The 26942-nt window shown below is 40.2% G+C and overlaps 1 protein-coding gene across 5 annotated transcripts in view; it reads left to right on the top strand.

Moving 5' to 3' along the window:
* CBFA2T2 (CBFA2/RUNX1 partner transcriptional co-repressor 2) overlaps positions 1-26942 on the top strand; it is a 159569-nt gene that overhangs the window by 55080 nt on the left and 77547 nt on the right. The window contains exon 1 of one of the 5 annotated variants that reach the window (XM_032142994.2): positions 14044-14139. The exons of 3 other annotated variants lie outside the window; for them this stretch is intronic. Coding sequence is in view for 1 of the 2 variants with exons in the window: in XM_032142995.2 (XP_031998886.1) it covers positions 25825-25885 (61 nt within the window). In the remaining variant the exon portion in view is untranslated. Of the gene's footprint in view, positions 1-14043; positions 14140-25824; positions 25886-26942 lie in introns of those variants that run through there. One more of the 5 variants, XM_032142995.2, reaches the window with a different exon arrangement.

The following is a 26942-nucleotide window of genomic DNA, read 5'->3' as shown; positions in this document are numbered from 1 at the left end:
GCCAGGAGTTCAAGACCAGTGTGGGCAACATAGTGAAACCCTGTGTCTACCCTTCCCCCGAAAAAAAGCCAGACATGGTGGCATTCTTCTGGAGTTGCCGCTACTCAGGTGGCTGAAGCAGGAAGATCACTTGAGCCCATAAGTTTGAGGTTGCAGTGAGCTATGATTCCCTCCTTTGCACTTCAGCCCCATCCTGGATGATAGAGCAAGACCCTGTCCGTCCGTCCGTCCATCCATCCAATCCATCCATCCATCCATCCATCCGTCCATCTATCCATCCGTATTCATTCATTGTACTTAAGAATGAGCTATATAAAAGTGAAACCACAAGAGTTCTAGAAGAATATATAGGTGCATATTCTTATAATCTGGGACAGGGAAAATCTTTCTAAACATGATATTAATATTAGATGACAAACTACTGATAAGCGCATAATGTCAGAATAATCGAAAAATTATTAAAAACTATTTGGTTAGGGCAGAATTTCTGGAATGTTGGATTAAGGTGCTTGGGAAATCCTCCCTCCATAAAGCAGATAAAACTGGACAAATTTATAAAAAAAATCAACCATTTTGAACTTGTGTAGATTGTTCCCAGCAGCATTACTAAGTAGCCAAAAATTGGAAACAATCCAAATGCCCATTAATTGGTGAATAGATAAGCATAATGTGTATTCATCAGTAGAATACTACTCAGCAGTAAAAAGGAATGAATCTTGATACATGCTACAGCATGAAGCTCAGAAATATTTTACTAAATTAAAGAAGCCACAAAAGATAACATATCCTTTCATTTATATGAAATGTGGAGGAATAGCAAATTTATAGGGACAGTGAAAGCAAGATTAGTAGTGGTTGTCTAGGGCTGTAAAGGGACATGAGGGATCTTTTGGGGGTGATGAAAATGTTCTAAAATGGAATTGTGATGATTGTACAACTCCAAATTTACCAAAAATCATTGACTTGTACACTGAAAATAGGCAAATTTTATGGTCTGTATATTATACCTCAATAAAACTTATTTAAAATGTTGGCAGGGGCAGAGGGACAACAGGTTTTTTCCCCTGCTGCAAAGGAGTAGTCCAAGTACAGCACATGTCTGCAGATGGCATTTATGTATAATAGATGGCTGCTGCTGTTTTTTTTGTTTTTTGTTTTTTTTTAAAATCAGGTGTCCTGAGAGATTGGGGCCAAGAGGAAGATAGAACACTGGCAGTTGGGGTTCATGTTAGGGTTTCAGGCACATCAAAGACAGCATCCTTCTTTGTTTTAAGTTTATAAAATACGGTTCAATAAATACCTGTCTTATAGGATTTGGACAGTTTTTTCCACATAAAGCCTTCCAGAAGATATTAAGAGCTATAGATTTTAATAACTTAACAAATGTAATAATGTTCTACATTGTCTTTGCAAATAGGTGTATACCCCAAGTATGAATGATACCTTATTTTGGATGGGACAGGATAGTGAAAATGGCCATGATGTTGGAAAAACCAGTTCAGAGGCAATAATTTTTAATACTTATTAGCAAAGTAGTCTTGAAATTATTAATTTTTTGTCAAAATCCTCCCATTAAAAAATTGTTGAAGAGATCATAATTTGATTTGAATACATCACATTTAATAGAAATTTAATTCACCCTTTCAGACTTTAACTCCCCTCCCCCTATTTTAATTAAATGGAGGGATTGGCTTAGATTCTTTCTAAGCTAATGCTTTGTGGTTTGATCCTGTTAAATTTATTTTTTAAACAAACATCATATTTTAATTTATTTACCCAACAAATAAGCATTAAATATGTTAATCAAGACACACCACCTGTCCTCAGAGAACAGTAATGGGTACATTTGGTCAACAAATAACTCAAAGTCTTAAGTACTAATGTGGTTATTTATTTATTTATTTATGTAGAGATGGAGTTTCGCTGTTTTCACCCAGGCTGGAGTGAAGCAGTGTGCTGTTAGCTCACTGCAACCTCCGCCCCCGGGTTCAAGCAATTCTCCTGCCTCAGCTTCCCTAGTAGCAGGGATTGCAGGTTCGTACCACCACACCTGGCTAGTTTTTGTATTTTTATTAGAGACGGGGTTTCACCACATTGCCCAGGCTGGTCTCCAACTCCTGACCTCAGGTTATCTGTCCCCTCTCGTCTTCCCAAAGTGCTGGGATTACAGGTGTGAGCCACCACATTTGGCCTTAATGGGGTCTTATCTGCTGTCAAGCTACGTGAGTTGGAAGCTACATGGGTTGGGGTGGAGAGTTGTCAGCGTTGTTTCAGGAATCATTGCTCCTAAAGGGGAGCCATAAGTCTTTAAGTATGGATAGTTTTCTAGGTGAAGAGCTCATTTGACGAAAGTGTTCATAGTGAAAGAAGGAAATCAGTTGGTGGTCTGATTTGAGTAGAATAACTGTATATCCCTTACTTAAAATATAGAATTAACTGTTGGTTGATTCCAGCAAGTGAAATTTTTGACTTCCATTTATTTTCTGTGCTTTTTTTTTCTTTTTTTGAGACGGAGTTTCGCTGTTGTTGCCCAGGCTGTAGTGCAATGGCGTAATCTTGGCTCACTGCAACCTCAGCCTCCTGGGTTCAAGCGATTCTCCTGTCTCAGCCTCCTGAGTAGCTGGAATTACAGGCATGCACCACCACGCCCGGCTAATTTTGTATTTTTCGTAGAGACGGGGTTTCTCCATGTTGGTCAGGCTGGTCTCGAACTCCCGACCTCAGGTGATCTGCCTGCCTTGGCGTCCCAAAGTGCTGGGATTACAGGTGTGAGCCACCGCACCCAGCTATGTGCTTTTGTTCCATCAATTTTTTTTTGTGGATTGATTCTCTCTCTGTTGCCCAGTCTGGAGTGCAGTGGTGTGATCTCAGCTCATTGCAACCTCCACCTCCTGGGTTAAAGCAATTCTCGTGCCTCAGTCTCCCATCCTAGCTGGGATTACAGGCGCATGTCACCATGCCCGGCTAATTTTTGTATTTTTAGTAGAGACGGGGTTTCGCCATATTGGCCAGGCTGGTCTTGAACTCCTGACCTCAAGAAATCCACCTACCTTGGCTTCTCAAAGTGTTGGGATTACAGGTGTGAGTCACTTCTCCTGGCCTGTTCCATCAACTTTTAAAAATCTTCTATCACTATTAATTCTTGATTTTTTTTTTTTTTCCTTTTTCTCTTCTTGCCCTCCCTGCCCTTTTTTTTTTTCTGCTTACATAAAATTCTTGATTTTAAATGATGGTCCACAGCTGCTGTAGCCTGACTTGTGTCCCATAAGGCCTGATGACTCAAACATCAGAATTGTTGTTCAGTTTTTAGTTTTCAAGATCACTTTTGAGTTTGATTGCTTCCCTGTTTTTTTTTAAGTTGACAAAATTTTTTCCAAGCTTTGTAATGCTCAGTGTGTAAAGCAAATACACAGCCATTTATGAAGTCTTTAATAACTAATAAAACTAGAATCTATACATTGTCATATAAATTGGAAAATTAGAATATCTTGTTTGTGGAGAGCCCCAAACCTGTTTTATTTTCAGGTTATTTGACTTAACAATGATATTATGAGACTACATGGAAGAATAATTGGATCTTGAGCTGTTTAAACATGTGCTAAATAGAAAGAAACAAAGCTTCAGAGGACCTCAGGTGACACCTGGTCCTGTCTTCTGATTTTGACAGATAAGAGTTTTAGGGATTTAGATAATTGGCTTAGTAATTGAATCAGTGAAACAGCTACTCCAGGCTCTTTCTGCTGAATTGTAAGGGGAAGCCAGTGTCTCTTGAAATGTTTGCTGTAAAAAAAGGAAGACAATATTTTTTGATCAGTTGTACATTTCAAATTCTAAACATTTTTTTGAGCATTGTTAAACACTGTCAAGCCGTGTGGATGTGAAGGTGAATAAGACAGAATAGTGAATAAGATAGCCTTTGTTGTCACAGGAGTTTGCAAGATTATCTAACATTTAGGAAGTGAGACAAATGGGCTCATGCTGTCCCCTGCACGCCAGCAAATGTGTGAAATGTCCCCTTGCTTGTCACTCCACTTCATCGTCCTCCTGCAGGTTTAATGCTGTCTATACATGCTGACTTCCTCCTGCTTCTTTCTGCTAGTCATACCTTTTGCCATCTCAGGGTTCCTATATTATTCTGTTCCCTCTGCCTGAAATATTTCTGAATATTCTTCATCTCCACCCCATCCCCCTTTTTAACCTGATCTACTTCTCCTCTGTCAAATTTCATTTCATCAGAGATTATGTCTGTATAGCACACCCCTTGCTCTAGTCCCTGCTGTGAAGCTCATAGTTGTGGTTTTTTTCTTTATAGCACTTAGTATATATTATTATGTTTGTTTGTATGATAATTACATTACTTTTCTCAATAGACTGTAAGCTCCCTGAGAGCAGAGACTATTTTTCTTTACTATGTCTCCTGCACTTAGTGTAACCTCAGTTGGTGTTTGAGCATTAGAACTTTTTTTTAAAGCTACGTTGTTGCTATAAATCAGAGTTTAGTTTATGTTTTTTGTTTTAGAGGAAGTTTCACTCTGTTACCCAGGCTGGAGTGCAATGGTGCAATCTTGGCTCACTGCAACCTCCACCTCCCGGGTTCAAGCAATTCTCCTCTCTCAGCCTCCCGAGTAGCTGGGACTACAGGTGCACGCCACTACGCCCGGCTAATTTTTTGTGTGTATTTTTAGTAGAGACATGGTTTCATCATATTGGTCAGGCTGGTCTCGAACTCCTGACCTCAAGTAATCTACTAGCCTTAGCCTCCCAAAGTGCTGGGATTACAGGCGTGAGCCACCGTGCCCAGCCAGAGTTTAGTTTTTTGTAAAGGGTCATATAGTGACCATTTTTGGCTTTGTGGGCCACACGATCTCTGTCCCAACCCTGCTACTGCAGCAGGAAAGCAGCCATAGATAGACAATATGTAAAGGAATGGGCATGGTCCTTTAGTAAACTTTGTTTACTAAAACACTAAGCAGGCTGTAAGTTTGCTGACTTCTACTATAAATCATCATCCCCTGATTTTGTTGGACTTGAAAGCCCTTGTTATGCAATCTTGCAAATCCCCTCTTAGGGTTTTTTGAAAAATGATTTTATTTTTGTATGGTAGATGTTAAAGAAGTAGTTTTTAAAAAGTCTGATCTTAAAGTAATGTAAAATACAATCTTAAATATATTAATTATATATTTTTAATTTCTCCAGTTTACTAGTAGGCATATGCTTTTGTTAACTTTACATTTGTATTGAAGTAAAACATGATTCTTGATACTGATTTTAAAATAAAAAGATTCATTTGGTTTTGGGATAGATTAAAATGTAGATTGAAATTTTACAATGCGTTTAATTTTCAAAAAAGACTATTTTTGCAACCTGATGCTTGAAATACCATATAATATTATTTTGTTCTTAAGTGACAAATTAAGAAACATTCCAGGTTGCTGTTTGCAGAACTTCTGTGCAAGTAAGGAGTTATTACAATGAAAAGCAAACTCCCTATAAGCACCAGTGTTTATTTTACTTATTTTTTTCTTTTATTTTTTTTTTCAGTCAGTGTTGCTCTGTCACCCAAGCTGGAGTGCAGAGGCATGATCTCAGCTCACTGCAACCTCCGCCTCCTGGGTTCAAGTGATTCTCCTGCCTCAGTCTCCTGAGTGGGATTACGGGCTTGTGCCACCTGGCCCGGCTAGGTTTTGTATTTTTTTGTTTGTTTTTTGAGACGGAGTCTCGCTCTGTCGCCCAGGCTGGAGTGCAGTGGCTCAATCTCGGCTCACTGCAAGCTCCGCCTCCCGGGTTCACGCCATTCTTCTGCCTCAGCCTCTCCGAGTAGCTGGGACTACAGGCGTCCGCCACCACGCCCGGCTAATTTTTTTTTGTATTTTTAGTAGAGACGGGGTTTCACCGTGGTCTCGATCTCCTGACCTTGTGATTCGCCCGCCTCGGCCTCCCAAAGTGCTGGGATTACAAACGTGAGCCACCGCGCCCGGCTGTAGGTTTTGTATTTTTAGTAGAGACGAGGTTTCACCATGTTGACCAGGCTCTTCTCGAACTCCTGACCTCAAGTGATCTGCCCATCTCGGCCTCCCAAATTGCTGGGGTTACAGGGGTGAGCCACTGTGCCCGGCCTATTTTTCTTTTTTCTTTTCTTTTCTTTCCTTTTTTTTTTTTTGAGATGGGAGTTTCACTTTTGTTGTCCAGGTTGGAGTGCAGTGGAGTGATCTCAGCCTCCCAGATTGCTGGGGTTACAGGTGTGAGCCACCGCGCCTGGCTGTTTTTCTTTTTTAATGTTGTTTGAAAGTCTAGAATCATTTTTATGTGCTAGATGAGAGATTTGATCTGATGAATCAAACTCAGATGTCTGCATCTCAAGTGTATTTGTAGAATTATTTTTGTTTTCTGTTAATTTAGATTGAATGTCAGAGTTTTTTGTATTTATCTTTAAGCAGTAACCCATTATAGGTATAAAATGAATATTACATAAGAAAAAACAACTTAAAAATGTTCGGAATTGTTTAAATAAAAACTTTAGACAGAAATTTAGCAGAATTTAGGTGAGCATTAAAGGATTCAGGCAGCATTCAAAACTGGAAGTTCAGAGAGCTCTGCTTTAGAAGCAGGTTTTTATAGGCTGAACACGGTAGCAAAGTAAAGGAATTACTTGATTGGCTGCAGCTAGGCATTTACCTTATTTGGATATGATCCAGTGGAAAGTCCCTTGTTAGAGGTTTGTTTTTGATTGGTTAAGCTTAAGTTTCATTTTATGTTTACATTGGGCTTCAGTTTGCTTACTAGGCACTAGAGCCAGCTGTCTCAGCCTAATGGCTGCCCAATTAAAAAAAAAATTAAAATGGCATATAGTTCTCATCATCAGAGTAAGAAACCAAAGAAGAGACCGTCGTGATTGTGATCATTAGATCATGGACTGACACACGTTCACTTAATACCCACAAGAGTGTCTTCACACTTTTTTATCATGGATGGGGACTTGTTTTCTGTTTTTTTTTTATTTTTTATTTTTTTATTTTTTGATACAGTAAAATACTTAGGAGTTCTTGCAACTTTCTATAAGTTGTTTACATTTTACCCCAATTGCTTTATCATTGTGTGTATTTTGGAGGTATAATTTTTTTCCTGAAAGTGGAAATATGCCCTTGTATCCCTAAATACTTCTTACATGACCACAGTACAATTATCAAAATCAGAAAATGTAATAATGATACCATACTATTAACCTAATTCACAGACTATATTCAGGTTTCATAAATTATTTCAATAATGTCTTTTATAGCTCTTATACCTCAATCCAGTTCAGTCTGTCATCACACACTGAATTTAACTGGCATGTCTCTTTCTTCCTTGCCTTTCCCCTTTCCTCTTTCCTTTTTTCTTAGAGACAGGGTCTCATTCTGGTGCCCCGGCTAGAGTGCAGTGGTGCAAGAATGGCTCACTGCAGACTTGACCAGCTGGGCTCAGGCAATCCCCCAGCCTCAGCCTCCTGAATACTTGGGACTATAGGCACATGCCATCATGCCTGGCTAATTTTTTTACTTTTTGTAGAGGTGGAGTCTCACTATGTTGCTCCAGCTGGTCTCGAACTCCTTACCTTAAGTAAGCCACCTTCCTTGGCCTCCCAAAGTTTTGGGATTGCAAGTGTGAGCCACTGTGGCTCTTTAATTTTTCTTGTTCTAAAACAGTTCCTCAGCCTGCCTGCCTCCTCTCCTCCCCTCCTGGTACTTTTCTTTTCTTGACCATTCCAATTTTGAATACAGACCAGTTGTTTTGTACTTAGTTTGGGTTTCGTTGCCGTTACCTTATGATTACATTAATGTTACGAATTTCGGGCTGGAATACTATAGAAGGGATGTATTCTCCTTAATGCTTCATTTAAGGAGGCACATGATCAGTGTGCCTCAGTATTAGCGATTGGTTAATCATTGTATTAAGGTCATGTCTGCCAGGTTACTCCACTGCAAAAATTACTACTTTCCTCTTTGTGATTAATAAGTAATTTGTTGGGTATATTTAGAGATGATGAAGTTGTCCTGTTTTTCATTAGTTTTCTATTCACTAGTAGTCTCAGCATCTAGTGGTGATTTTCTTTTTTTTAATTTTTAATTTTTTTTTTTTTGTAGAGACAAGGTCTCACTATGTTGCCCAAGCAGATTTTGAACTCCTGGTCTCAAGTGATTCTTCCACCTTGACCTCCCAGAGTGCTGGCATTATAAGCATGAGCAACTGCACCCTACTAGTGGTGATTTTCTAATTCCATCATTGTTTCTGCATTTACATATTGGCATTCTAATGAAAGAATGCTTTCCTTTCTTCCTTAATTGATTAAAAAAATTAAATATGGATTATGCTCTAATCCATTACTATCATTATTTATTTTGATGCTTAAATTGTTGCACAATTCCAGTGGTAGTCCCTTTTCTAACTGGCTTTAGTGTTCTTTTGACATACCCCTGTCATTTTTGAGCAGTCTCTTACTTTCTTGTGCAAGGTGTTGCATGCTTATCTTTTTTTTTTTGAGACGGAGCCTCACTCTGTTGCCCAGGCTGGAGTGCAATGGCACGGTCTCGGCTCACTGCAACCTCCGCCTCCTGGGTTCAAGCGATTCTTGTGCCTCAGCCTCCCGAGTAGCTCGGATTACAGGTGCCTGCCACCACGCCCGGCTAATTTTTGTATTTTTAGTAGAGACGAGTTTTCACCATGTTGGCCAGGCTGGTCTCGAACTGCTGACCTTGTGATCCGCCTGCCTTGGCCTCCCAAAGTGCTGGGATTACAGGCGTGAGCCACTGCGCCCAGCCGTGTGCTTATCTTTTACTTTCCCTGCCCTATCAGAGATCAGCTATTTCTCCAAGGATCCTTGGTTTTAGTAGAAAATGCAGTTTAGAAATCAAAATCTGGGTGTTCATTTATGCAAGGGGTCATTGCTTCTAGAACCTCTCAGCAAACAGCTAGGAAGTGTATGTATGAAAGTGTGTTTGCATGTGTATTTGTATGTCTATATATTTTTTGAGAGACAGGGTCTCACTCTGTCACCCAGGCTGAAGTGCAGTGGTGGGATCATAGTTCACTGCAGCCTCAAACTCCTGGTGTCAAGCAGTACTCCCACCTCAGCCTCTCAGGTAGCTAGGACTGCAGGCATGCCCCAACACGCCTGGCTAATTTTGTAATTTTTTGTAGAAATGGGATCTTGGTATGTTGCCCAAGCTGGTCTCAAACTCCTAGCCTCAAGTGATTCTTCCACCTTGGCCTCTCAAAGTGTTGGGATTACAGGCATGAACCACTGCACCCAGCCACATTTAGGTCTTTTATTTTTCTCTCTCTCTCTTTTTTTTTCTGTTTTGAGACAAAATCTTGCTCTGTCGCCCAAGCTGAAGTGCAGTGGTATGATCTCGGCTCACTGCAACCTCCGCCTACTGGGTTCAAGTGATTCTTCTGCCTCAGCCTCCCAAGTAGCTGGGATTTCAGGTGCCAGCCACTATGCCTGGCTACGTTTTGTATTTTTAGTAGAGATGCGGGTTCACCATGTTGGCCAGGCTGGTCTCGAGTTCTTGACCTCGTGATCCACTCGCCTCGGCCTCCCAAAGTGCTGGGATTACAGGTGTGAGCCACCGTGCCTGACCTCTCTCTCTCTCTTTTTTTTTTTTTTTTGAGACTCTGTCTCACTCTGTCACTCAGGCTGGAGTGCAGTGGTGCGATCATGGCTCACTACAACCTCCACCTCCCAAATTCAAGCGATTCTCCTGCCTCAGCCACCAGAGTGGCTGGGATTACAGGAGTGCGCCATCTTGCCCAGCTAATTTTTGTGGTTTTAGTAGAGATGAGGTTTCACCATGTTGGCCAGGCTGGTCTCAAAACTCCTGGCCTCAAGTGAGACATCCTCCTCAATCTCCCAAGGCTCTGGGACTGTAGGTGTGAGCTGCCGCGCCAGGCCCTTATTTATTTCTCTTTTAATGTATAGGTTCTGTTCCTAACTCCCTCCGTCTCCCTTTTTTTTCCTAAGAATCTGGATTGCTTGGACTATAAAGTTTTCCACATTCTAGACTTTGCTAATTGCATCATCATCTTGCCATTAACATGTTCTTGTGTCCCCTCAATGTTTTATAAATTTGCTCAATCATATTGTTTTACGTTTTTTTTTTGGTAAAGCATGCTTCATTAGGAGGCATATTAATTTCCAGGTGTCTCTCGTTTTATAATAGTGGCAACTGATCATTAGATTCATTTTTTCATTAGGGATTTGCAAAATGATGATATTCCAGGTATATTATTTTGTCATTTATTAGTTGGATTATTTCAATAGAGATCAATTTTTTGCCAACTATTTTGGGGGGGCGTTTCTTGAGTCTTTTATTTTAGATTCGGGTACATGTGCAGCTTTGTTACATGGATGTATTGCATAGTGGTGAGGTTTGTGCTCCTAGTTAGCCCATCATCGAAATAATGAACATTGAACCCAACAATTTTCTCCAACTATTTGTTTAACTAGATGTACAGTTCATATAGGAAAGACAGATGAAATGCTTGATTCACCAGATTTTAGAATGAGTTTGGTTCTCTAGTATTCTCTGAAAGGTAAGTAATCAATTAGTTTTTTTAAATAGGTATTATTATGAACTCATGATTTAAACATTTTGTTGTGTTTCAATCAATTACAGTTTTTTTTCTTTCTTCCTTTTTTTTTTTTTTTTTTTTTTTTTTTTGAGATGGAGTGTCATTCTGTCACCCAGGCTGGAGTACAGTGGTGCTATCTTGGCTCCAACCTCTGCCTCCCTGGTTCAAGCGATTCTCCTGCCTCAGACTCCTGAGTAGCTGGAACTACAAGCGTGTGCCAGCACGCCTGGCTAATTTTTGTATTTTTAGTAGAGATAGAGTTTCACTATGTTGGCCAGGCTGGTCTGGAACTCCTGACCTGAGGCAATCTGCCCACCTCGGCCTCCCAAGGTGCTGGGATTACAGGTGTGATCCACCACTCCTGGCCCAATTGTGGTCTTTTTTTTTTTTGAGACAGGATCTTCCTCTGTCACCAGCCTGGAGTGCAGTGGCATGATCTTGGCTAACTGTAACCTCCGCCTCCTGGGTTCAAGCCATTCTCCTGGTTCAGCCTCCCAAGTAGCTTAGATTACAGGTGCCCACCACCACACCCAGCTAATTTTTGTTTTTTTTAGTAGAGACAGGGTTTCACCATGTTGGCCACGATGGTCTCAATCTCCTGACCTTGTGATCCACCTATCTCGGCCTCCCAAAGTGCTGGGATTACAGGCGTGAGCCACTGCACCCAGCCAATTGTGGTCATTTTTTATTGCTCCTCAAATTACCCCATCTTTGTTAGTGGGAGCCTCTTCACATTAACTCTGTCTAAGTCCTTGGGACATAACTACAGAAGTGATTGATAGCCTGATTGCTTTCTGTTATGACAAGTTTTGTACATTTTCTGCCCTATACCTGGCATTGACTATTTTCCTGAAGAGCTCTGCTTCCTTTTATTGGAAAATGCTATTTAGGATCCATAATCTGGGTGCTAGAAGTGAAAGACCCACCTTGTTTTCCTTTTTAAATAACAATATTTATCATCTCACATGGTTTGTATGGGTCATAATTCTGAGGTGCCTTAGTTCGATGGCAGTGGCTTGGTGTCTGCTGTCAAGATGGCTTACTTACATTGTGGGCAATTTGATACCAGCTATTGGCAAGATATCTCAGCCTCTCCCCATGTGGAAGGCTCTTAGGACTGCTTGAGTGTCTTCACAACATGGTAGCTGGCTTCCTTGAGAACAAGTGATCCAAGACAGCCAGCAGCATCTTTGGATTCATTTTCTTGTCAACAGTGGGGTGTAGTGCTCTAGCTGTGAATTCAGACAACCTGATGCTGACACTAGCTATGTGGCATTAACTTGTTTGAACATTACTTTCCTTAGCTATAACTTTGAGACAATAATACCTACCTTATAGGCCCTTTAATATAGGACCTTTGTAGCAATGCAGGGAATCAGAATAGTCTCTGACACTTAGTGAGTACACATGACAAACACTGAACTTGCTGCTGTTACTATTATTACCACCATCACTGGTATGAAATGAAGCCCTAAAACCTAGTAATTAAGTTGCCCTTGACAGAAATAGCCTTCCTTCCTATTTGTCAAAAATTGCCATGACAGAAATATTATTTACAGATTGCAGATATATCCCAAGTATCGTAGAAGGTTAAGGGTTAGAGAATTATAACCACACCTGTTTGAATATATATATATATATATATATATATATATATATATGCAGGGGCTCTTTCACGCCGAATCTGTATTCATGTAGATTTTAGTATAGGATATGTGTCATGTGATGTGACCCAGGAAGAAGCCAAGACCCCCGCCTTCCCCCGGCCATCTTTTTTTGCTTTTGTTTTTGCTTTTGCTTTTTTTTTTTTTGAGACGGAGTCTTGCTCTGTCACCAGGCTGGAGTGCAGTGGCATGATCTCAGCTCACTGCAGCCTCCATCTCCCGGGTTCAAGCGATTCTCCTGCCTCAGCCTCCCGAGTAGCTGGGATTACAGGTGCATACCAACATGCCCAGCTAATTTTTGTATTTTTAGTAGAGACAGGGTTTCACCATGTTGTCCAGGAAGGTCTTGATCTCTTGAGCTTGTGATCTGCCTGCCTCGGCCTCCAAAAGTGCTGGGATTACTGGTGTGAGCCACAGTGCTTGGCCTTTCTTTTTCTTTTATTTTTTAAAGATGGGGTAACACTGTGTTGCCCAGGCTGATCTCAAATGCCTGAGCTCAAATGACCTGCCCGCCTTGGCCTCCCAAAGCGTTGGGATTACAGATGTGAGTCACTGCACCCGGCTACCACCACCCACAGTCTTTTAACTTTTTATTTTAAAATGTAGATTCACAGGAAGTTATAATGCAAAATGTACAAGGAGGTCCGTTGGACCCTTCACTCAATTAGCCCCAGTGGTACCATTTTGTGTAACTATAGTATGGTATCAGTTGTCAACCTTCGATTTTTATTTAGCAGAAATTGACTGAGCAGCTATTATATGCTATCTCTTTGAGGTATAAAGGATTAAACTCTGACCTTATGGGTTTCTGTCATCTCTCTGGATTGTCATTGTTATTGTTCTTAAAATATTTTTTATTTTGGCTACTCATTGTTGACACTTATATTAGCAGTTATTTTAATGTTAAATATTGTGTTATTTCTGACATTTATATTTGCTCTGTTTTAAAGCAATTTTGCATTGTGTCCCCATCTTCGATTTATAATCTTTACAGCATCAGAACCATGTTGCATGCATTGTCTTATTTTAATCACGTGCCAGTTTTGCAGTGCTACCAAGTCTGGATCTGAGAGGCAGCTTGTGTGAATCATTTACATACATTTCTGTTTATATTCCCCAAATTAATTTGCAACTTTATGTTTTTCATCCAATTACATGTTCAAAACAGATTTTTAATAATTGATTTTAAGAAGGAATTTATTCTATTAGGATTTAAAAACTGGCTCAAAAAGCAGAAGCTATTAAACAATAGCAGAAACCAGACAGTATATAGGACTTTAAATGGTAATTGCTAAACATTTGAATGTTCCCAAAAATGTGAGTCTGTGTGTCTGTGTATGTCTCTACATGTTATTCCACTAGGGATTTGCACAGATAGGTTTTGCACAATATCCTTGCTGTTATTGTCAGCCATAAACAAATTACACGTATTTAACAAGTTAATGTCAGATTGGCCAGGAGCCACTGGGAGGTGTGTACTTAGTGACATCAGCTGGCAAAGAGCCCTGGTAACAGGGAGGGTTGGAAGGGTAGTGGAGAGAGAGGAAGCAAGAGGGAGGGAGAAAAAGAGAGAGACTGACTGTATCTGGGGATTCTGGCAAGGTGAAGAGCTGGTCTGTTTGGCAGGACCTTCCCATCTGGGATCCATCTGTGTTTCCCTGGAATGGGACAGGCAGCTCTAGTCAGTGAGAAATCGCAGATGTGAGAGAGCTGACACATGTCCAGCTAATGAAAGGAGGAGGAAGGCTGGTCTCCGATTGAGCTTTGAAGATTAGGAGGAGAAAAAGAGGAGCTTTGGAATATCTATTTCAAATAAATTTGGTGTATTTAAGAATCTGGATTGTTTATAATCTGGGCATTTGGGGTAAGTACATTTTAATATAGTTTTGGGGGTTAAAGTGCACAATTCTCTGCCTTTCAAAGCTTTTTACTTCTTTCAAATTACGATGATATGAATGTTTTTTGATATTTGATACAAGAGTTCAGCCTTTCTACTCAGTTTTGTTTTAATGCTTCATTTTATTTATGTTTCTATTTTTCTGTTGCCAACTTTATATTTGAATGTCATGCTTTTTTGAATGCAAGATTTACTTAATAATTAGACGTAATATATGAATTATACAGCTAGAAAAGTAGTCCCACAAATATTTCTGTAAGGTTTTCCACGTTGGATTGTTCTGTGATGTTTAGAGGGAATTTTTCCCCTTTAGTATGCATAATACAAATAGGCCATATTAAAAAGATGGCTCATAAAACACTCTTTTCTGTTCTCTGATTTTATTTCAGTATATGCAGGCAAATTATAACTAAAAGAAAACTAACAGCATCTCTTCATTTTAGATATATCTAACAGTTTTTCACTTACATTTTGCTCCTATGCGGTTTTCTTCTGTTTTCTTGCTACATGTAAAATAAATAACATCAATGAATCTGACTTGAATTGTGAGTTTGGGGTAGTTTTGTCATGCAATAAATTCATGTGCATATAACTACGTACTGTGTTCTGTAGTCCTTGTTAGTTTGTGATGCCTATTTTAGATTTTTGCTATTTCTTATATATAAGAAATAGAGATGGATCTCACTGTGTTGCCCAGACTAGTGTCTTAAACTTCTAGGCTGAAGTGATCCTTCTGCCTCAGCTTCCCAACGTGTTAGGATTGCAGGCATGAGCCACTGCACCTAGCCACTTTTTACTGTTTCTATACATTGTATTCATGTTTTTGAGGCCTTCGAGTCTAGGCTTCCTTTCCATGTTCTATGGAAAGAACATGAGTTTGGGAGTTACACAAACTGTGTAGCCATTATTTACTAGTTCTGTAATCTCAAGCAAGCCACTATTCTCTTTGAATCTCTATTTTGTGTAATTCCTGACTGATGTTGTTATTGGGGAAATTTGTCTGGCACATAGAAAGCATACAAGTTAGTTTCAAGTGTTCTAGATGTTCACTTTTTTTGCTGCGATAGGTTTCTAAACCCCTTGCATTTTTAACTTCAACTCTTGGGCAAGAATGGATCTGGCCTGTAGTTCTAGTTTTCAGGGCGCCCTTCCTCTTGCTGTACTCGTCTCTCAGATTGTCTGCATCTATTCTAAATGTTCTATGCTATCTTTGCCAAACTATACCAGAACAGAAGAACTTTGGAAAAGTCAACAAGCAGGAGTGAGGTACTGAATTGTACTGCTTTGTGACGACACTGTTGAAATTATTCCCCCCACTCCGCGACCTCCCGCTGGAAAATTGCTTTTCCCCCGTATATTACAAGTCATGCAAAAATTCTACCATTTCTCAAATAGAAACTTTAAAAAATATTTTTATTCCTTAAAGTTCTTCAGCCTTTATTTCTATTAATTGGGTAATTAAGTGGACAGTATAGTACTCTTCAATTTCTTCCTTCAATTTTATAGTCAGATTTCTTGAGGTGGAGGGGACTTTTTTCTTTTTTTCTTTTTCTTTCTTTTTTTTTTTTTTTTTCCCAAGATGGAGGTGGCGCGGTCTTGCCTCACTGCAACCTCTACCTCCTGGGTTCAAGCTATTCTGCCTCAGCCTCCCGAGCAGCTGGCAGTACAGGCATGCCACCATGCCCGGCTAATTTTTGTATTTTTAGTAGAGACGGGTTTCACCATGTTGGTCAGGCTGGTCTTGAACTCCTGAACTTGTGGTCCGCCTGCCCCAGCCTCCCAAAGTGCTGGGATTAAAGGAGTGAGCCACCGCGCCTGGCCCTCTTTTTTTCTTTTCTCTTTTCTTTCTTTTTTTTGGGACAGGGTCTCAAACTCTGTTGATCAGGCTGGCATGCAGAAGCATGATCATGACTCACTGCAGCCTTCACTCTTCCGGACTTCAGTGATCCTCCCACCCCAGCCTCCTGAGTAGCTGGGACCACAGGCACGCACCACCATGCCCAGCTAATTTTGGTATTTTTTATACAGGTGGGATTTTGCCATGTTGCCCAGGCTTGTCTCAAACTCCTGGCCTCAAGCAATAGGGCCACCTCGACCTCCCAAAGTGGTGGGATTACAGGCGTGAGCCACCACACTGACTTGAAGGAGACTTTTAAAATGGAACTTTTCCCAAGTTTTCTTTTTTTTGTTTGTTTTTGAGATGGAGTCTCGCTCTGTCACCCAGGCTGGAGTGCAGCGGTGCGATCTTGACTCACTGCAAGCTCCACCTCTCGGGTTCATGCTATTCTCCTGCCTCAGCTTCCCGAGTAGCTGGACTACAGGCACCCGCCAACCCACTCAGCTAATTTTTTGTATTTTTAGTAGAGACGGGGTTTCACCATGTTAGCCAGGATGGTCTCGATCTCCTGACCTCGTGATCTGCCCGCCTTGGCCTCCCAAATTGCTGGGGTTATAGGCGTGAGCCACTGCGTCCGGCTTCAAGTTTTCTTTTATACCAAATTGACTAAAATGATTTTGTAAAAATTTGGGGGCATTTCTTTTGATAGGTGCATTGTTCAGCAAGCATCTTTGGGACTTCTCTGAATACTTGAGAGGATATAGTGTTTATGCTGAATTCACATGGTACTCTTTCAGTGAGAAAACACTTTCCATTGTAGCCTAGGAGACATTTGAGTGGGGAGAAAAGGACTTAATGCTTTTCTGTAGGATAATGCTTTTCTGTAGGATAGGGCCTACTATAGAGGGCCTGAAAAGGGGATTTCATATGACTGTGTCCATGCTAGGAATACATGAGTTGAATACTGGAGAAAATCATGGTTCTTTCTGAAGATTATGAAAGCATCATGAGAATCTTACTACTATGAGGAAATTCTCCTAAATTGGCTTCCAGTAATGACCCAAGCATATTTTCATAGTGAGGGTCCTTGTTGGACTGGAGGCACATAATGCAATAATGCCAATAAACTGGAGATGAGGATAATGACATTTAAGTGGCTTTGTGGGAACATCAAAAAATACATTTGAGTGAACAAATGCATTTAATACACAACTGGAAAAATTCAGTTGGATCTGAAAGATTGATTGGGTCAGTTCATTGATGGTTATTCTAAGGCTACTCAGTGCTCATAAGTCCCCAGAGATGACCTATGGACAATATTAGGATTGGAAAGGATCCTTAGGATAATCAAGTCAAACACATTATTTTATAGATAAAATAGGAAAGTTGAGGGAAGGATAATGGGATGGCAAATAGTCTCCCCAACCCAGAGTTCAATATCCTCCTGGTTGCTGGCTGAGCTTAGACTAGAATTATGTTGAGTTTCCAGGACACCCATTTTACGAATGTTGTTTTGAATTGCCTGTTGTATGTGATAATATGGTAAGGGATTTTTTTTTAAAAGGTGAAATCTCATAGAGGAGATAAAATGTACAAAAAGTGGCTGGGTGCCAGTAGCTCACACCTGTAATCCCAGCACTTTGGGGAGACCGAAGTGAGCGGATTACTTGAAGTCAGGAGGTCGAGACCAGCCTGGCCAACGTGGCGAAACCCCATCTCTACTAGAAATACAAAAATTAGCTGGGCGTGGTAACATATGCCTGTAATCCCAGCTACTTGGGAGGCTGAATCAAGAGAATCAATTGAACCTGGGAGGCGGAAGTTGCAGTGAGCCGAGATCATGCCACTGCACTCCAGCTTGGGCGACAGAGCAAGACTCAGTCTCAAAAAAAAAGTACAAAAGTAGTAAGTCCTGAAAATTAGCACCAACTGTGGGAATCAGAGAACCTTCCTAAAGGAGGTAGCATTTGATCAGAATTTAAAAGGACAGGAAGGATTTGGACTTCTCATGTTTGGAAGGAGCATAGTGGCAGGATGGAAAGGTTCCCTTTCTTCTAGAGCCTTAAATTAAACTTTATTAAATGCATAATTACATAGTATTCATTTCTACCATGTTTTGAAGTATGTCTAGCTGTTGCTGTCTTTCCAAATCCAAGATCAGTTGTTTACTTCAGAGATACTTATCTTTATGCATATGTAGTCATCTTTTATATGTGTGATTTATATACCAGGAAGCTGATTTAAAAGGTTTCTACCATGATGGACTCTGTGGATTGTTTAATTTTCCCCCCAAGTTCAAGTCAGTAGTATCTTGCAGAAAAACAACATATTATAACTGGTGGTTGTATTTTCACTGGCTGATGGACTTTCCAAACAGCATTTGACTTTTGAGAACTATATGATGACACAGATTGATACTGGGAAATTTAAAATGCATATGGATTTAATTTTCCTAAAGCATGCCAAAACCTGAAAAAGCAGCTCTTTGTGTTTTGTTTAAAGCAACAGCTCGTGGAAATCCTGTTATCTTTCAATCCTCAGCAGTTTGTTAGAGATGCCTGGCAAGGTGGGATGCAGTTCTGTATATTATCTGCAGTTGTCTGTCATAGCTGGAGCTCTGCAGTAAATGGAGTATGTGCAGTAGTCTCCCCTTAGTCGAAGTTTCGCTTTCCAGGGTTTCAGTTACCTGTGGTCCAGTACAATAAGACATTCTGTGAGAGAGACCACATTCACATAACTTCTATTACAATATATTGTTACAATTGTTATAATGTTTTATTGTTGTTAATCTCTTACTGTGCCTACTTTGTAAATTAAACTATTTTTTCTTTTTTTTTTTTTTAATTTGAGACGGAACTTCACTCTTGTTGCCCAGGCTGGAGTGCAGTGGTGTGATCTCAGCACACTGCAACCTCCGCCTCTCAGGTTCAAGCAATTCTCCTGTCTCAGCCTCCCAAGTAGATGGGATTACAGGCATGTGCCACCACGCCCAGCTAACTTTTCGTGTTTTTAGTAGAGATGGGGTTTCACCATGTTGGCCAGGCTGGTTTCAAACGCCTGACCTCAGGTGATCTACCCACTTCGGCCTCCCAAAGTGCTGGGATTACAGGCGTGAGCCACCACGCCCAGCCTATAAATTAAACTTTATCATAGGTATGTATGTACAGGAGAAAACATAGTATATATAGAGTTTGGTATTGTCTGGGGTTTCAGGCATCCACTGGGGGTCTTGGAACGCATCTCCTGCAGACAAGGCAGGGACTATTGTATTTTCATTTGATTGTGGTAGTTTGGACAGATGGAGAGAAGACAGTGAAAGATTGTGTGTGGGTTTTGACATTAGGCTGTGTAACCATAAGCTAATTTAACCTTCACCGCTAAGCCTCAGTTTTCTCAACTGTAAAATGGGAATAAAAATGAGTTCTAAGGATTTAATTAGAAAGAAATTAGCATGATACTTCCTGCATCAGCACTCAATAAGATTTCTCTTTCCATGTGATTTTTCCCAGTCCCCCCAAAACATTGAAGTGACAATAACTAAAAGATTTACTTAAAATGGGTGTCTTGGATATTTTTACTGTCTCACTTGAGACTGACAGGGAACCCACTTTCCTAACTAATTCTTAGTCATGGGAGAAGGGTGCATGTAGAGAATGCGGCAGTCTTTAAAAACTCAAACCTGTTGCTGTGTGGCAAGCTGTTAACGTTTAGGGACCTTATACCACTTACCCTGCTGGAAGAGCTGGGGGATGGGCTGCTTTGAGGGTGACAGATGTGTCCTCTGCTGCCGGCGGGCGCGTGCCGGCTCTGTCCCTCTGCTCCCAGCACCAGGTGCAGCCATTGTTCTGGCTGGTCTCTCTTCATCCGGCCTCGTCTGTTACTCTGCTCTTTCTAACTCATTGTTTCTGCAGGAAATTAGCATTAAAAACCCATCTGAAACCCCCATGTCCCTCAACTGCAGGTGACTGTTATTGGCCCCAGCTGCCACCCTTGCGCTTGATTACTTCCATATGGGTCTATGCAAAGAAGTAGTAGCCATTTATTGATTTCCACCACAACCCCAACCTCTATTACTCAAACTATAATACTCTGAAATCTATTAGACCCCCAGTAGGCTGTATAGCTCAGTTGGCGCTACAACTGTGATGAACGTTTTACAAGCAAAACTAATTACACCCTTTTCCCCACCCCCATCACCTCCTCCCTAAATATTAAATGTAGAAACACCAGTGTCATAAGTGGAATAGTAAATCTTTTAAATGTCTGGAAATGAATCTGTTTCTGAGTAGTAAAGCCTTTAGACTTTGGATAGGATTTTATGGAAAATTTTAGTCACTGCTTTAATATTTCACGCCACACCCATAATATTCAAGCAAATCGTGGCCCAGTAGGCCCCTAGGGTGGGGGTAGGGCACACAAAAATTTTCATCACTTGCTTTTTGGTTAGTTAAATTTAATCCAGTGGGCAGTATATTAGGAAAGGGGCCTAGTTTAAAAGGATAATATGTTTTGTGGGAGAAAAAGCATGCAGTCATTGTTAAATGCTTTAATTTTGCATTATTTTGTTGTTTTTTCTCTGTGTTTACACAAATAATTGTTCTAGTTTACTCATTAGAATAAATACCACAATGAGAAGGGCAATGTTTTAGACTTCTTTCTGCCTTCATCAGTAAACAAACTTAAGTGTTCCACTTTGGTTATTGTTCTAAATCAAGATTGTAATCTCAAACAGGTAATAAGTTCTCAGCTTCAAACCATAGATAGAATTTCAAGGACAATCCAAAGTTGTTATTGACTCCTGATGAATTGTATTGTGACCTTGACAAAGTCACTACCCCATCAGTGAAGGGTATTCTGGTAGCCTTTACAAGTCAATGGCCTAGGAAATCAAGGGGGAGGTCATTGACTTTTGCCTGTTGAGAGTTTAGCAGTGTAACCCAGTTTTAAAGTAAAATCTTGAGTTTACAGCATTTTAAATTAAATTATTTAATAATTCAGACAATTTAAAGTAACAGTTTCAGTGTTTTAAACTTAGCTGCTTTTATCATAAGGAACATAGGGCCATTTCTGTTGGAAGAAATGTCTTTTTGGCTTGCTTTCTTTATATTCTATTTATTTTGGAGTTTAAAAAGGTACTAGAGCCAGGCCCTATGGTGTGTGCCTGTCATCTCAGGTACTCAGAAGGCTGAGGCAAGAGGATTACTTGAGCCCAGTCATTCAAGACAAGCCTGGGCGACATGGCCAGACCTCATCTCAAAAACAAATGGCTGGGCACAGTGGCTCACATGTGTAATCCCAGCAGTTTGGGAGGCCAAGGCGGGCGGATCACCTGAAGTCAGTAGTTGGAGACTAGCCTGGCCAAAATGGTGAAGCCCCATCTTTACTAAAAATACAAAAAAACTAGCCAGGTGTAGTGGCGCACGCCTGTAATCCCAGCTACTGGGGAGGCTGAGGCAGGAGAATCGCTTGAACCCAGGAGGCAGAGTTTGCAGGGAGCCGAGATCATGCCACTGCACTCCAGCCTGGGTGACAAGAGCGAGACTCCATCTCAAAAAAAAAACAAATAAACAAAAAAAGATACTAGAATTTGAAAAGCCCCTGGCAGCCAACATTTTACCTGACAGCTCCTATGAAGGCAAGCCTCCAGGTAGAGCAATGTGGTTATATTTAGAATAGGTTAGGAGTTGTAGTATTTGAACAGTATTTTTCAAGAGTTTTTTAATCTGCTCCTTCGTTTTAAGCAGTGGAGAAATTGAAAGGTAGAGAAGTCAGTAAAGGGGAAGAGTTGAGATTTGAAACAGAGCCTTCTCTGACTCCAAATTAAGTGTACTTTGATTTGAAGTTTGGAGCTAGTACATGTTGGGAATGTTGATCAGTATTGCTATAGATATTATTGTCTTGAGGTGAGTACATGTGCTGTTAACCCTTCTTTCTGGTACTTAGGAAGAATGGGGGTTTCCTTCTGTGGCCTTTCTGATTCTTTCGTTCTGTTATTGTACATACTGAGAAACAAAGTTGAATAGTAAAAGGAATTTGCAGTCTAATGTGAGACTCATTTTCTTTTCATCTCTTTTAATTTTATTAAGTTGTCCTCTCTCATTCCTAGGGCTAATGCCACGATGAAATTGGAAATAAGTTTTCTTGCACGGTGAATGTGAACTGAGGTTTCCACAAGCAAACTGTGCTTCCATCTCCCCAAGTAGAGAAGCATGGCAAATAACCACAAGTGCTTTGTCTGGGCCCCAGGCTTCTCACTTACCTTTCCCCAGTCCTGGCTCTGTTCTTCATGTCTAAAGTAGGGGAGGACAACAGACTTGGTGTGTGTGTGATTGACCTTCTAGAAATGTTAATTTCCATCTTTATCTTGGAGAATGAATTAAAGTGTTTCCCTGCCTTTCCATCCAAGGGAACCATCTCTAACAACAAATCTTTTAAAGTGGGTCTGGAGGAGGGACAGAGAATTGGTGATTTGTCTTGGGAATTACGTTGTTTTTTGGAGTCAGTTTCAAACACTTCAGTAAAAATGTTTAAGGCTGTTCGACTTTTTTGGTTTGTTTCATTTTAATGTACTACTCTATTTTCTCACATTTTGTACGCACAAATCAATAGATACTCTTAATTGGATAAATGAAAATAGTGGGTGAGTTTAAAGATAGATGTTTCATTTTCCTTATTTTGATGATCACTTTTAAAATTTTAATGTGTACTTGACATAAAATCTAAAATGTCAATTCACATATCCATTTTTTTCTATAAGTACAGAAGTCTTAGAACACTTCAAATTAAGTAACTTTTTGAATATATTACCGCTGTCTAGGATTTTGTTTCCATTTTGTGTGTTACACTCCCAGCCAAAATAATAGTTACCATTATTTTTAAAGCTATTAATTTAGGTTTACCAATATATTTATTGAATTATCTGGTCACATTGCATATTTATAACAATTTTCCTTCTAGGTTAATAATTCCTTCCTGCCAAGTGTATCTGTTAATAATTCTTGGAGAATCTGTAAGTAGTACACTCTTTTTGCTGATCTGAAGATACCTTTATTTCACCTTTACTTGAATGATAGTTAAATGTGGTTAGAGTGTAAAGGTTGACAGTTATTTTCCATTAGCACTTGGGAGTGATGATTTCTTTTCTTGTGGTTTATTTTTGGTTGGTTGGTTGGTTGTTTTTTGAGATGGAGTGTCGCTCTGTCGCCCAGGCTGGAATGCAGTGGCACAATCCTGGCTCACCATAACCTCCACCTCCCAGGTTCAAACGATTCTGCTGCCTCAGCCTCCAGAGTAGCTGGGACTACAAGCGCCTACCACCACGCCTGGCTAATTTTTGCGTTGTTAGTAAAGACGGAGTTTCGCCATGTTGGCCAGGCTGGTCTTGAACTCCTGACTTCAGGTGATCTGCCAACCTCGTTTATATGAGGAAATCCTTCATAAATTTTAGAATAATATCTGTAAATTAGATGGGTGGTAGGGTATTAATGTTAATAATTTTGGTAATTATACTGTGCTTATAAGTAAACATCCTAACTCTTAGCAATTACACACTGAAATATTTAAGCATAAGGGAGTGTAATGTTTCCAGCTTGCTCTCAAGTGGTTTAGATAAAAATATAGGTAGATAGAGAAAAAGAAAGTGATTTTTATAAATGGATGAATTAATTGGTGAATTTAGCTAAATGATATTAACAGAATTATTTGAATAGTCTTGCAAGATTGAAATTATTTCAAAATAAAAATGTTTCTAAATTCAAATAAAAGTACTGAGCCTATTAACAAAAAAAAATATAGATATGAAATTAAGTGTTAATTTAGGACTCTGAAGAAGTAAATTGAGCTGTGTGCTGAATAACAATAATGAAGTAGCTCGGTAGATGTCAGTGATAAGAATATTCCAGTGCAGCCGGGTGCGGTGGCTCACGCCTGTAATCCCAGCACTTTGGGAGGCCGAGGCGAGTGGATCACGAGGTCAGGAGATCGAGACCATCCTGGCTAGCACGGTGAAACCCTGTCTCTACTAAAAATACAAAAAATTAGCCGGGCGCGGTGGCAGGCGCCTGTAGTCCCAGCTACTCGGGAGGCTGAGGCAGGAGAATGGCGTGAACTCGGGAGGCGGAGCTTGCAGTGAGCGGAGATCGCGCCACTGCACTCCAGCCTGGGCGACAGAGTGAGACTCCGCCTCAAAAAAAAAAAAAAAAAAAAAAACCACACACACAAAGAATATTCCAGTGCCAAGGCTCAATGATGGGAATGAACTCAATATGTTCAAAGAACAGAAAAATGGCCAGTGTAGATATAATGTAGTGGATGAAGAGAAGAGGGTAGAGAGACAGGAGACAGAAGTTCATGTAGAGCTTTTAAAGCCAGCATAAAGCTTTGTAATCCAATGAATTTGGATTTCATTCTGAGTGATGGGTAACCATTGAATAGGTGGGGCAGTAATGTGATGTACATTTTGTAAAGATCATTCTTCCTGTCATATAGAGAAAGAATTTTATAGGGCATGGCTGGAAGCAGCAAGACCAGAAGTGAAAAATGACAAGTTTGGCCCAGCTTTATGGCAGTGAATATAGTAGAGGACAGATGATTTGGTATATTTTAGAGGAAGTTGAGTTTTCTGAACATGTTGATAGATTGAATGTTGAGAGGGGGAGGGGTGTTTTCAAATAATTGTCAAATCTGTCTTCCTTGTTATTCATCCATTCATTTAAATATTTAGGTTCCTACTGTGTGCCAGGCATTATTCTAGGTATTGGAGTTACATCAGTGAGTAAAGCAAAGCCCCTGCCCTCATGGAGATTAAATTCTAGTAGAAGAGACAGGTAGTAAAGATGATTAATAAGTAATATATATGTAGCCTAAAATGTATGTTTATGTATATTTAAGATGTTTTATAATGTTACAAAAAATGAAAGTGCTAAGGAGAAAGGGAAAGGGTTTAAGGAGATCCAGGTTAGTTTGAGGAGGGTAGTTAAGGAGGGTCCTCACTGAAAGGTGATTATTTTAAGAATGCAAAGAGATGATGGATGTAAGTGTTCAGCACTGTATGTGATACATTGTTTCTCAGTTTTTGAGTACTTCTTCTTCTTTTTCTTTTTTTTTTTTTCTTTTGAGATGGAGTCTCGCTCTGTCGCCCAGGCTGAAGTGCAGTGGCGTGATCTTAGCTCACTGCAACCTCTGCCTCCTGGGTTCAAGCAATTCTACTGCCTCAGCCTCCCAAGTAACTGGGACTACAGGCGTGCACTACCATGCCTGGCTAATTTTTTTTTTTTTAATAGAGACAGGGTTTTACCATATTGACCAGGCTGGCCTCGAACTCCTGACCTCGTGATCCATCCACCTCGGCCTCCCAAAGTGCTAGGATTACAGGCTTAAGCCACCACACCCGGCCCTATTATTATTATTTTGAGGCAGGGTCTTAACTCTTCACCCAGGCTGGAGTGCAGTGGTGCCATCATGGCTCACTGCAGCCTTGACTTCATGGGCTCAGGTAGTTGTCCCACCTCAGCCTCCCGAGTAGCTAGGACTAGAGGCGTTTGCCACCATACCTGGCTAATTTTTCTTATTTTTTTTTTTTTTTTGTAGAGGTGGGGTTTTGCCATGTTGCCCAGGTGGGTCTCAAACTCCTGGGCTAAAGTGATCTTCCTATGTTGGCTGCCCAAAGTGCTGGGATTACAGGGAAGAGCCACCATACCAGTTCCTGTCTAGATATTATAATGAAGATTGAGGATGGTAGTTTTTGTGGAGCACAATCCTGACTGTACCTGTGATGTTGCATTCATCTTTTGGAACATAAGCAGATCACCAGGTGAATGGCTAAAGAATCTGGAATAAGCTTGAAAGAAATACAGGTCCTGGCAAGGCAATGGAAAGGTGTGTGTGAAACATTCCTTTCTAATAGAGGACTAATTTAATAACAGAAATATACTCTTCCCTAGAAACAATTTGCTTTAAAGGCCAGGCGCGGTGGCTCACGCCTGTAATCCCAGCACTTTGGGAGGCCAAGGCAGGTGCATCACCTGAGGTTGGGAGTTCCCAACCAGTCTGACCAACATGGAGAAACCCCGTCTCTACTAAAAATACAAAATTAGCCGGGCGTGGTGGCGCATGCCTGTAATCCGGGAGGCAGAAGTTGCAGTGAGCCGAGGTCATGCCATTGCACTCCAGCCTGGGAAACAAGAATGAAACTCCATTTCAAAAAAACAAACAAAAACTCTTATAAAAAGTTGTTTTCTTTTTAAGCAGGGAAGCGTGACTTCATTGGCATTTTGAGATGGAGGCTTCTGGGCAAAAGAAGAATTTCATGGGGGTATTTTGAGATAAGTATGATCAATCTAGTCAAGAGATGGGAAGGTCTAAGCTTTGTCTCTTGTAGGTGGAATGGAGAAGGGCAAAGGGTTTGAATTTTGGTTGTGTGATGTGAAGAATGATTGGTCTTAAAATACAGATTTAAAATGAAAAGATTAAACTGATCAATGTTTTTTGTGCTTTTAAAAAATGTGGCTGATAAAGCGGTTTTGTGCTTTCAAAGGGAGCTTGGATGAATAAGCTTTGGTACTGTATGTATTGTATTAGACATTTGGAGTGGCAAAATAATTTCTAAAATATTTCTAGCAACTTCATTTTCATTTTATCTGCAGGATGAAAAAGTAAATTTGGGGATTGTTGATTAAATTAGCAAACCATATGGTTGTTTTGCGCAGACTGACTGCTATGCAAGGTAGCTGTGTTACTTTTCTTTCAGGATGTGCTGTTTTATCTGATGCCAGTGTTCTGAAACACTTATTTTCTAGTCAACAGTAGGTGAAGCAATTATTTCTAGTCATTATGTTTTTTCTTGATGCCTTAATTAATGTCACAATTTGTGAAGTGCTTTACCCTGCTGTTTAAATTTAGTTTAATATTTTAAAAGATTAAATCTTCACACACA

Source organism: Hylobates moloch, unplaced genomic scaffold (assembly GCF_009828535.3).
Source record: "Hylobates moloch isolate HMO894 unplaced genomic scaffold, HMol_V3 SCAFFOLD_21, whole genome shotgun sequence".
NCBI lineage: Eukaryota > Metazoa > Chordata > Mammalia > Primates > Hylobatidae > Hylobates > Hylobates moloch.
The sequence above is the reverse complement of the archived record's forward strand: the minus strand, read 5'-3'. Positions and strand labels throughout refer to the sequence as shown.